The sequence below is a fragment of the Poecile atricapillus genome, chromosome 16, assembly GCF_030490865.1.
Source record: "Poecile atricapillus isolate bPoeAtr1 chromosome 16, bPoeAtr1.hap1, whole genome shotgun sequence".
NCBI classification, from domain to species: domain Eukaryota; kingdom Metazoa; phylum Chordata; class Aves; order Passeriformes; family Paridae; genus Poecile; species Poecile atricapillus.
The window spans coordinates 4,357,042-4,368,993 of NC_081264.1; the positions used below are offsets into that span (position 1 = coordinate 4,357,042).

An 11,952-nucleotide genomic window follows, 5' to 3' on the forward strand; every position below is an offset into this window, starting at 1 on the left:
AGAAACTGGGAGTAACTGGTGGTTCTGCTGCTGAACCCTGACCTTTCTCCCCTTTTTCCCCTTCTCCCTGTTGTTCTCCAGCGTTATGATGGTGATATCAGTGACCTGGGCTTGACACTGTCCTATGATGAAGATGTGATGGGTCAGGTAGGTTTTTATTCAGTGATTTCTCGGACCTTTCCTCTGCTTTGTCCTCTTCACGTTACCATGGAAGGCTGGCTCAGCTTCTCTGAACTCAGCCTGGGGATTCAATATTTACCTGTGGACAGAGAACAGCTTTTTCCACAAGAGGTTACCCTCTGACCCTCAATTTTTCTGCTGCCAGGGTTGAAAAAGTGTTTAATGCCTCCCCTGCCATAACTGGTGTTCCCCTCTTCAAAGAAGAACCTGTGAATAGGAAGAAATTTCTTTTCTTCACACATGGATGTTTCTGTTAGGGAAACTCCAAGCATGTCAGGAGGTCTCTTGGCCTAGAGAATGAAAAGCTGTTTGGCTGTCCCTTAGGAAGACTTGGAGGTACTTGGTTGCACTTGAACCCTGTGAAGTTGTATGTGCAGAGCTGGAAAATCTGAAATTAAAGATTTAATCTCAGAGAGATAAGATAAAAATGCCTTTTGCTGGCAGTGTTGTGCTGCAAATTCCATGGGGAGCCATGGAAGACACCTGCTGCTGCCTCAGGATTGCTGAGGTTTCAGCTTGGAAGGTGTTTCCATGTGAAAAATGAAGGTAGGAGCAGGATATGGAGCCCAGCAATGAGACACTGAAGGCTGTGGTTCACTGAGGTTAAAAATAACCCAGGCACTCCTGTTTCCCCAGTGCTTTGGTCATGCTGAAGGAGCCAGGTGGGGTCACCCTGACTGAACTCTGTGTCCCTGTAGCCACAGCCATGTCACAGCTGAGCTCATTCCCTGTGCTGGCCTTCAGTCTGACCTTGGGATTCACCTGGAGCCGAGGCACAGAGGCCTCTGTGAAGTGGGAATGAGGATGTGCTGCCTCAGCTTGGGCAAAGACGAGTGGTGACTCTGCAGGCAGCACCTGGAGGGTCCTGCACTGGCCCTGGGCTGGAGGAGATCAGCAGGCACTGGGAGATCCCTCCTGCCTCTCTGCCTTCCTTCCTGGAGGGACAGAGCTCCAGGAGCTCCTGCAATGAGACCTGTGGCTCAGCCAGCTCTGGGTTGTGCTGTTAGACTGAGCTCTCTGAGCTTGCCCAGCCTCTGGATTCTGGGATTGTGACAGTCCCCCATGGCTCTAGGAATTGATTTGTGTGTGGTTCAGCAGTGATGGATCAGACTGCAGGGGAGGCTTCCTTGGAGAAGGGCTGGCTCCACTGGTGGGAGAGCTGGAGTTCCTACTGTTCAATTACTCTGTTCACAGTTAAGTGAAACTGGTTCAAGGCAGAAGCAGGATTATTACTTAAATTTTAAGTCCTGCTGTTTTATAGTAAAAATAAATGTTTTATGGGGAGGTAACAGCTTAGCATGGCATTTCCTTCCATTGTGGTTCCAGGCAGTAATTAGCAATCCAATCATTTCTTCCCTCAGCTGGTTTGCCATGAACTTGTTCCTGGAGGGAAGACCATTCCCGTTACCAATGAAAATAAGTAAGTACAGCAATTAGATTTTTAAGGTCACCACTGCACAATACTTTATTCTGGTTCCTTGGGCTTGCATCTGGAATGAATTGAGATGGATTGGAGGAGAAGGAGCACATAAATATCTTAATAGAATTTGCTGGTTACAGTTCATTGGCAGAAATTGTATTAAATTTGATTTGCAAAATAAAAATTGACAATTTACTTCTTGAAACAGCACTTCTGAGGTCAAAGGCACCCAGTCAGGGAGATTCTGCAGGATTTAATGATGGTGATGGATACAGACAGATGGATTCAAAGCAATTCAGGCACACAGTCGTGAACACAGAGGGCACAGATGCTCAAAGACACCTTGGAGCAGACAGATCTCCTCAGAATGATAACATGTGGCAGTTGTATAAAGCACCGTGTTCGGAGCAGACAGTGCTGAATTCAAATGTACTCGACAGTCGTTCTTTAGAGCCAGGAAATCAGAGGAGACACCGAGCCCCGGGGCTGTTTTCACAGATAACCGGCTTTTAGATCGTTATCAGAAATGTCAACTCCGGAGCCTGCAAACCAACCCCACCTTTTTGTTCCTTTTTTTTTTTTTTTTTTTTTCCCCATCCCTATCCCCTTCAGTGCTCATAAAAGCAGAATGAAATATCTGTTAAGCAAATGTGTGTTTGAACTGGTGATCTGGGGGTTGTTATCTTTTTCCTGACAAATGGAAGCTGGATCCCACCTGGATCTGTGCTCTGCAGTCTGATGTTTCCAGGCTTTTCCCTTCTCCAGCTCTGACCAGGGAGTTTGCATTTGAAAGGATCTTCCTCTGGCCTGTCAAGAGTCAGCTCAGGGAAAAACTTGAAAGTCCTGGATGCTGCTCTAGTAATTTACAGGAGAAATTTGATGTTTTTGCACCCAAATTGGGAGTTGGAAGGGAGCAGAAGTGTTGGGGATGGCAGCAATCTGGAAACAGCTCTGCCTGGGAATGCTTGGGTGACCTTGCCAAAAACCCAGGCAGCGGAATTGTGGTGGGGTCTGTGTGGGAGCTGCTGAAGACAAATCAGCAAGTTCAGGTGTTTTGCCTGGAGGTGAGAAGAGGAAGACAGACAAAAAGTTCACCTTTCCCACATCCTGCAGGAAGGTGGGAATTTGCTTATTGGTTTTGGTGTAATGTTTCTCCAGCCATGGGACAACAGAGCCCAGTGAGCTGTTGGTCAGACCTAGAGGAGTCTGCTTGGAGAGCTGAGCTCTTAAAAGGTGTTGGAGCTGTGTCCAGCCAAGGCTGATCAAGGGCTTATTAAAGCCAATTAGTCCCTGAGCTGGGCAGGAGCTCTGAGAAATGAGCAGAGTCCCAGAGGCAGGAAAGGGTCAAAATCTGGACAGAAAAACATCATCTGCTTCAATAAAAAGCAGGGCCTGGAGGGGGAAGTATAACCCTGTGCAGGCTGTCCCAGTCCTTGTGGGGCTGGAGAGACAGGTCGGGGACAGTTCAGTGGTGGGTGGTGGGTACCCCTGGCAGCTCCATGTCCCCCGTGCCACCTGCCTGTCCCACAGGATCAGCTACATCCACCTGATGGCGCATTTCCGGATGCACACCCAGATCAAGAGCCAGACCGCCGCTCTCATCAGCGGCTTCAGGTCCATCATCAAGCCCGAGTGGATCCGGATGTTTTCCGCGCCGGAGCTGCAGCGCCTCATCTCTGGGGACAACGCCGAGATCGACCTCGAGGACCTGAAGTAAGTGGCAGCTGGGGCTGCTGGGCCTCCCCAACCTGGTCTGGGAGCTGAGCCCTTCCTTTGCAGAGCTCCTGGGAGGTGGCAGGACAATGACTTGTCCACAACTTGTGCTGCTCCTGCTTGGAGCAGAGAGGAACAGCTTTGGAACGTGTTCCTTAAGGCTGATTTGGGATGGGTCCTTCCTTCTCTTGGTTCCTGGGAACAGAATGTCTCTCTGCTTTTTCCTTTCCTTTGATCAAATGCCCAGGAGGTGCTGGGGGCTCAGTGTGAGCTGTGATCCCTGACTTGTGGCAGGTGTTGGACAGGGATTGGAGCAATCTGGGCTACTGGAATTTGTGCTTGCCCGTGGCAGGGGGTGCAACAAGATGAGCTTTGAGGTCCCTTCCAACCCAAACCATCCCACCCAAGCGATCCTGGCAGCACTTGTGCCCCTCCTGCTGCAGTGCCAGGCCTGTCAGAGCCTTTCCCTCCCCAGGAAACACACGGTGTACTACGGGGGCTTCCATGGCAGTCACCGTGTCATCATCTGGCTCTGGGACATCCTGGCCAACGACTTCAGCCCTGAGGAGAGAGCCATGTTCCTCAAGGTGAGTGAGGAGCCATCCCTGCCCAGCTGGGATCTGTGGTGGTGGGGCCAGGGCTCTTCTCCAGTTACTTGGGTGCTCTCTGAAGGGACACCAGAATTCCTGACACCTGGAAGTGCCCAGCAGAGCCCTGTGGATGCTCTGGTGTCAGAGGTGGCGCTCCCCAAAGGCTGTCAGACAAGCACTGGGGGGTGCTCAGGGCCAGTCCCAGCAGTGCTGGGGCTGTGTCACTGTTCTGCCCTCACTGCTCCCATCATCACCATGTGGCACTTTGCAGTTTGTCACCAGCTGCTCCAGGCCTCCACTTCTGGGCTTTGCCTACCTCAAGCCTCCTTTCTCCATCCGCTGTGTGGAAGTGTCTGATGACCAGGTAGGCATTCTGCTCTCAGGGCTTGGGAATTCCGTGCCCAGCTTCCTCCCCATCTGACCTGGAAACCCTTAACGTGGGAAGATGAGATGTTAGGATTAGATATCAGGGAGAAATTCTGCCCTGTGAGGCTGGTGAGGCCCTGGCACACAGTGCCCAGAAAATCTGTGGCTGCCCCATCCCTGGAAGGGTCCCAAGCCAGGCTGGATGGGACTTGGAGCAACCTGGGATAGTGGAAGGTGTCTCCTGCCCATGGCAAGGGGCTGGAACAGGATGAGCTTTAAGGTCCAACCCAAACCCTTCTGGGATTCTATACCTAAAAACAGCCCTACCCCAATAGGATGCTCATGGCTGCACACACACACCAGCTCCAAACTCTTCCTGCCTGGATTCCCTGGGTTCCTCCAGGGTTGCATTTTCTCCTTGGGATCTCTCTGTGTCCCACCCATCTCCCTGCACCCCCTGCCCATGTCAGGCATTGAATTACAAGCAGAGCTCCTTGGAGAGGGGTGGGAAGCTGAGCTTTGGGCTTTGGCTCTTGCTGTTGCCAGTGCCAGGTTTGGTGTTGGCACCTGTGTGCCAGGAGTGCAGAGGGAGGTGACAGCCCTGTGCCCTTGCAGGACACGGGGGACACCCTGGGCAGCGTTTTGCGCGGCTTCTTCACCATCCGCAAGAAGGAGCCGGGTGGGCGCCTCCCGACCTCCTCCACGTGTTTCAACCTCCTCAAGCTCCCCAACTACAGCAAGAAGAGCATCCTGCGGGAGAAGCTGCGCTACGCCATCAGCATGAACACCGGCTTCGAGCTGTCCTAGGCACGGCCTGGACTCAGGATGGGGCTTGGAGCTGCTGCTGGAAGGGGAGCCCTGCCCACGGGGAGCCCGGAGCAGCTCCGCGGGAGCCGGCTGAGGCCTGGAGAGGCAGCTGGTAGTGGAGGTTCACAGGGATCCAGGGAAGAGCTGCTGGGCTCAGGGCTGGTTTTTCTTAGGCACGGCTCCAGGCTGGAGGAGGGGATGGGCCTGACCCAAAGCCCTTCACTTGACACCCACGGAAATCGTCCTTAAAAGCAAACCCTGGGGGAGCGCGGAAGGAACGTTCCAAGTGCCACTCAGATTAGTGACAGTGAGACCCCTCCCCAGCAGGCTGGGCAGCTGCTGCCATGGGAGTGCTGCTTTTTCCTTTCCCAGGAGCTGGGCTGGCTGGAAGTGAGTCTGGGAAGCTGCACAAAGGCAGAGGGATGACAGAGCCCACGAGGAGATGTCAGTGTTGGGAGTGCCTGGACGGGCACTGCTCACTCAGGACAGGGGGATTCCAGATGTTCCTACCCTTGCAGGGTCCTGGGTGTGTCTTGGAGAAGGGATCACAGGGAAGCAGCAGCTCAAACAGGAGCAGATGGACACTGTGGCTCTCGGGAAGGCTTTGGAATGCCAGAGGTTAAGGGCTGGAGCAGCAGGAGTGGGCTCAGCCAGCTGTGCCTCTGCCAGGCTCCTGCCAGACCCAGGCCTTGTGACAGAAAGGGTCATGTCTCAATTTCTCAGGAGCAGGAAAGGTTTCATTTTCCGTGGTTTCCAGAGGACAGGGGCTGGCACACACTCTGGCTCCTCAGCACGGTGCTCAGGTGGGGCAGGTTCCTCTCTGGAGCCAGGGGAATGTGTCAAATCCTCTAGAAACCTCCACTGGCAAAATCCCTCTGGGCTGGAAGTTTCCCTTTGCTTGCAGGCCCTTTTTTAGGGAGTTATTTGGACCCAGGGCAGGGTCTCTGTGTAAGAGCCACATCTGCTTTGTTGCCAAACTCTTTATTTTGGTCGCTTTGTCTCTGGCCTTATTTCTGTGAGCTGATGTTTGCCTGGAGCTGGCAGCTTTTGCAGGGGGTGACTTGGGAAGGTGTGGATCCTTCCTACCATTTCTGAGACACTCATAAAGTGTCTCTGCAGCTTCCCATCTTTGGTTCCTTGAGATGCTGCGAGTCCTGCCCTGGCCCAGGCTGGAGAGAGACTGGGCTGCTCCTGGGCTGTCCTGACCCTGCTGTGAGTCTGGCACAGAGAAGAGCCACAGCATTGCCCTCTTGGGGACAGGGTTAAAAGCCAGTCACCTCCTCCCCTTCACCTCACTGGTAAAACAAGCTCCTGCACAGGCTGCTGGCTTCTGCCCAGGGCTTGCTTTCTCTCCTTCCCTCCCTGTGGCACTGGGGATCCTCATTCCCCTCCCTGGCCAATTCCCACCTCTCCTGCTGCCCTGCCTGGTCCGTCCCACGGGATTCCTGTGCCCAGGTGAGCTCAGCAGAGCACAGGTCTCCACATCCTGGGCTCTGGAAGAATCCCTCTAACCACGATATTCCCATTTCCAAGGGGTCGGAAAACCCTTGGCACCGAGCAGCGAGATGGCCTTGGCTTCATCCTCCTGTCGTGCTTCAGATGGATTTCAGAGAAATAACCCTTTTTTTAGAACCAATGCCTGGAAATGCATCTGGAAAGCAATGTCAGGATCCTTTTTCTCTGTCAAATCAGTGAGATTAAACAGGAGTGATGAGAAGGGTTGGTGCAGACAGGAATGTCTGCATCCAGAGGGTTCAGGACACTGGGCTGTGAGTCAGAGAAATTTAAGATGATAGTAGATTTTTTATTTTTTTAATTTTTTTTTGTTAATACATAGAACATTTTGGCATTAACCAGTTGGTGACTGCGTAGTTGGGAGGTTTAGGCACTGCCTTGGACTTCTCAGAGTTTAAATATCACCCAAAATCTCCTTTTTCCTTCTAGGAAGCGCAGTGTGTCTGACTAGAGCACAATGAGCATTCAGTGCAATGAGTTGTTGAACACTGAGATAAAACCCTTGCTCCCCTTTTCCCTTTGTTCCTCAGGACTACAATTCCTAGAAAAAAAATGTTCCTGCAGACTTAGCTTTGTCCCTCCAAACCTGGAGATGTTGCACTACAGCCACTGCTCCCGTGCTGGAGCTGGTGTGGAAAATGTGATAAATGTCTGGGAAATTCCCGGTGGATACAGGCAAGGATTCCTGTGGATGGGCTGATTCCTGTGTCCCAGGGAGGCTGTGTCAGTTCATGGATCCTGTTCCATGGATCCTGCCCAGGGATGGTTTTGCCACGGGAGATTCACGAGGATCTTTTCTGTCCAAGACTCGCTGCCGTGGAGACCTTGGTTCCATCCCTGTGTGTCTGACCTGCAGAGAAAATAAAGCTGGGATGAGTTCAGGTGGTTGGGTGTCTCCTGGTCCTTTCCTAGGGCGGGGAATGTGCTGGTGGGATGCTCCTGGCAGAGCAGAGCAGGGCATTGGGGCCCTGGCACCTCTCAGAGAGCACCTGCCTTTGTTCCAAGGGTGAGGAGGCCCTGGCACAAGGTGCCCAGAGAAGCTGTGACTGCCCCTGGATCCCTGGAAGTGTCCAAGGACAGGGCTTGGAGCAACGTGGGATAGTGGAAGATGTCCCTGCCCATGGCAGGGGGTGGAATGGGCTGAGCTTTGAGGTTCCTTCCAGCCTAAAGCAGTTTGGGATTCTGTGACTCTGCCAGGCTGGGCATGGAGCCTGCTGCTCCCATGGGAATTCTTGGTGCCAGGCTGGTTCCTGGGGCCTCTGTGCTCAGGTGTCCCTGAGAGCTGGGATTTGTGGGGTGCTCCAGATGGGAGGATATGAGGCCTGCTGAGCCCAAAGGGAGCTGGCAGCTTTGTTCAAAGCAGGATTTGCTCATGTTGGAATACACTTGGAGAAGCTCTGCCTGGTGCTGCAGAGTGCTGTGACTTTGGTCCTTCCTGAGGGTGTTGGTGCTCCTTGGATGCAGGGGCAGGTGCTGGGATCAGCAATGCTCAGTGCACATCAGGGAATGGTGACTGGAACCACTGGGGGATAGGAAAACAGGCTGGAATTCCAAGTGGGATCCCCCAGTGCAGGATCAGCCCTGAGGAGCAGCTGCTGGAGCTGACAGGGAGTTTGATGTTAATAACAATATTCTAATATTGTGTGTTTCTGCCTGGGCCTGACACTGGAAGCTCCTTGGAGGAGTGAGAGCTGTGCCTGCTGCTCCAGCTTCCCTCAGACTTCAGGTGTGGAGCTTTTCACTGCCCCTCCATCCCTGCCTGGAGCCCCCCCCAGCCATTCCCAGCGCTCTGTGGCTCTGCTGGGAGCGGGAGCACGGTGGGAGCGAGGGAGAGGCTCCCAGTCAGTGTGCAAGTGCCATTGTTTTGACACAGAGGCATCTGGCACTGTCAGGAACAGCAAAAAGCAAACCCAGAGCATCTGCTGCCAAGGCAGAGCTGGCAGCAGCCAGGGATGCACAGCCCCTGCTTCCCAGGATCTGGGCACGGCATCGCTCGGGGCCACCGAGGTGAGGGGTGGCCGTGGCTATCCCAGGCCTTGGGACCATGAAACCAGGGCACTGCAGGGTGAGGAGCTGGGAGGGATCCCTGGAGGATGGGAGAGATCCCTGGAGCCTGGTGCTCGCTCAGTGCTGGCACAGAGCAGAGCTGGGTGTCCCAACCTGCTGCAGGCACGGGGTGTTCAGGAACAAACAGCAGCTCCTGCTGCCCCTCTCCTGTTCCTACAGGCTCTCCCTGGCTGGTATTCCCTCTGTTTGATCCCTCTGTTCTGCACCTGTGCCCCATGCTGGATTCCACGTTAGGATGGAGAGGAGGCTGTGCCATGCTCCGGTCTCCACGTCCCTGAGCAGAGTGTGGTCTGATGTCTGCAGCTCGTTTTTGTGTTTGCTCTCCGTTACCAAGAGGTGCAGCAGCTCCTGCAGCAGGTGCTGGAGTGGTCACACCTCGTGGCACTTGGTACTGTCACCACCTGGGTAAGTGGCACTGAACTGGTGCTCACAATCTGCTTTTCTGGGGCTGTTTCTGAGGTCAGGTTCTTCAACCCTGACCCTCTCCAGTTTCCCAGGGGTGGTTTGAGCCCTCCCTGTGTCACTCTGTGTCTCTGTGGGGCACTGGGGTGGGCACTTTGGGCCATGTTGCAGCCCAGGGTGAGCTGAGGGTCCCAGACAGCCCCTTCCTCCACAGACAGGCTCAACCTGCTCCTGTCAGGCACAGCGCTGATGGTTCCTGCCCTGGGCTGCTCTGGGGTAGGGGGAGGGTTTTCCCTTGCCCATTTCCAGGCTAAATTGGGATTTCAGGAGCTTGTGAGACCACAGGACTTGCCCTGCTGGAGGATCTGTCGTCCTGTCTGCTCCTGCAGCTCCAGGGGAGCTGTTGGCTCCCCACTGCCAGGGCTGTGCAGCCCAAAACTCACTGGGCTGGGGCTCCAGCACATCCTGTCAGGGTGGGGGCTCTCATCCCTCCCCTCCCCTCTGAGCCCTGGCCCAGGAAATGCTGCCTTGTGTAAATTTACATCTGACTTGGCACAATGGATGTTTGTGTCATTGCTGGCGGAGCAGCAGCTCCCACATCGTGGTGGTAATCGAGGTGCTTGAGTTATAGCCCAACTTATTCCATTTTACAGCTCCTACAGCGTTAACAGATGTACGGGCGTCTGATCCAATCATGCAGCAAGAGATTTTGGGGCCAGTTCTTCTCATTTTGACAGTGTGGAAGCTGGGAGCAGCCATACATTTTACAAACAAGAATAAACGACCCTTAGCAACATATGGCTGTGCTGGCAGCTCCGGAGCGATCCCAGATCAGGCACCCTGCGAGGCAGGAATGTTGCTGGGCGCTGGAGCCGGGCAGCCCGGACAAAGCATCTGCCTTCCCCCGTGATATTAATGAGGTGCAGGCACTGGAATCCCTATGCTGTACGGCTGGGAGGGCTGGCAAGAGACAAAGAGCTTGGAAAAACAACTGCCAGCCCAGAGCAAGGGAGCTTTATTTGGATTTAAAGGCTGGGTTTTGTTTTGGTCACTCTGCTGCTGCTGCCTGGCTGAGACCTTGTGGGGCTGGGAGCAGGGGCAGCTCAGCTGTGCTGTGCCTCTGTTCCAGCCTGGTGAGGAGGGTGCACCAGACACTGAGGAATCACAGAATCCCAGGATCATTCAGGTTGGAAAAGCCCTCCAAGATAATCAAGACCAACCTATGTCCAATCCCCACCTTGTCACCAGCCCAGAGCACTGAGTGCCATGTCCAGGAATTCTTTGGACACCTCCAGGGATGGATTCTCCAAACCTTCCAAGGCCTGATCACCCTTTCCATGAGGAAATTCCTCCTGATGTCCAGCCTGACCCCCCCCGGCACAGTTTGATGCTGTTCCCTCTCCTCCTGTCCCTGTTCCCTGGGAGCAGAGCCTGACCTCTCCCCAGCTGTCCCCTCCTGTTAGGGAGTTGTGCAGAGCCAGAAGGTCCCCCCTGAGCCTCCTTTTCTCCAGGCTGAGCCCCCCCAGCCCAAGAGCCCACGGCTGTCCTGTGACCTTGGGGACAACTCTCAGGGCAGAACATCCTGGCCCAGCCCTGCTGAGCTACAGCCTTGTCTCAGCTCCCTCCTAAAGTCAAGCCCTGCTTAGTGACACATGAGGGTCACCCCAGCACCTCCCTCTGCCTCAGTCCTCCAGAAACAACTGCTGTGGGTAGAGAGGGAGGGGGCAGCTGGGGGCACCCCAGTAAATTTAATCTCTCCATCATGTGAAGTGTAGTAGCTTGATTTATTTCTCCTTGCAATCCAAACAATGCCAGCTTTGGTCCCAAATCTGTAGATTTCTTCCCCCCAGCTGGAAAAAAATGGAAATACTATAAATCCCTCCCCAAGCTGATTTATGGAGCATTCATGAAGAATTTATATTGCAAAGGATTTTATTAAATTAAACTTGAAAAGCCTCTTGATTCCTAAGGCTCAGTCCCAGAGCCGGAGCTCTCGTAAAACTGGATGGAGCAGGCAGAAGGAATGGCTGAGGTGACACTGCAGCTGATGGGACCATCCAAACCCAGAGCATTTGTCACCAGGATGTGTTCCAAGCTGAGGCTTGGAAAATTACTCCATGAAAAATGTGCATTAACAAGAGCCATGAAATATCTGCCTCAAATCCAGGTGAGTGATGAGACGGGGGATCTGTTAGTGCTGGGCATTCCTCACTCATTCCTCACTGGCCAAAAAGGGACACAGAGCCAGAGATTCTTTGGAGAACAAGTTTAAGGCTGGTTCTACTCGAATAATTGAACAGGGGAAGGGGCAGGATGGATTTAAAAGCTGCCCCACTAAAAGCAGGTGGATGGGCATCACCACCTTGCAGCCCACAGCATTCCCAGGGGAAAAATTATAACACCAGGATTCACATGGATTATTCCCAGTTGTATTTCCAAGCTGGAAGCAGCTTGGACTCGAGTGCAATGCTGGAATTGTCTGTGTGATGTGGGTGTGAGCTCGCTCCAGCCTGCTCTGGCCTCCGGGGAGCCACATTCCAGGGTCAGCACAGACACCCTGAGAGAAACCCTTGGGGTCCTGCCCCTCTCACCCAGCTCCAGCAGGGCCCTGCTCCTCATCCCAACCCCTTTTCCTGCAACCTCAGTGCCCTGGGTGCTCCCAAACCCTGGGCTCTGCTCCTGCAGCTGTTCCTGCAGCCAGAGGGGCAGCTGGTCTCACCATTCCAAGGGACAGCTCCACATGGACATGGACCCTGGAATCTGGCCTTTCCTGCTTCACCCCCTCCATCCTGTGAGCCCTGCTCCTGGCAGAGGATGCACTGGATTGTCAGCACAGAAACATTCCTCACATGCACAACAAGAGGCAGCCAGAGCCAAGGAATTCTTGGTGCA

General features: G+C 53.9%; 1 protein-coding gene across 3 annotated transcripts in view; it reads left to right on the forward strand.

The window, feature by feature from the left end:
• Positions 1-7,472, forward strand: part of UBE3B (ubiquitin protein ligase E3B) — a 20,512-nt gene extending 13,040 nt beyond the window's left edge. The window contains exons 23-29 of one of the 3 annotated variants that reach the window (XM_058851949.1): positions 82-147; positions 1,542-1,600; positions 3,131-3,313; positions 3,789-3,900; positions 4,175-4,267; positions 4,885-5,076; positions 7,122-7,472. In XM_058851949.1, the coding sequence (XP_058707932.1) occupies positions 82-147; positions 1,542-1,600; positions 3,131-3,313; positions 3,789-3,900; positions 4,175-4,267; positions 4,885-5,076 (705 nt within the window). In that variant the 3' untranslated portion in view covers positions 7,122-7,472. Of the gene's footprint in view, positions 1-81; positions 148-1,541; positions 1,601-1,808; positions 3,090-3,130; positions 3,314-3,788; positions 3,901-4,174; positions 4,268-4,884; positions 5,077-7,121 lie in introns of those variants that run through there. The other 2 variants (XM_058851950.1, XM_058851951.1) reach the window with 2 other exon arrangements.
• The last annotated feature ends 4,480 nt before the right edge of the window (positions 7,473-11,952 follow it).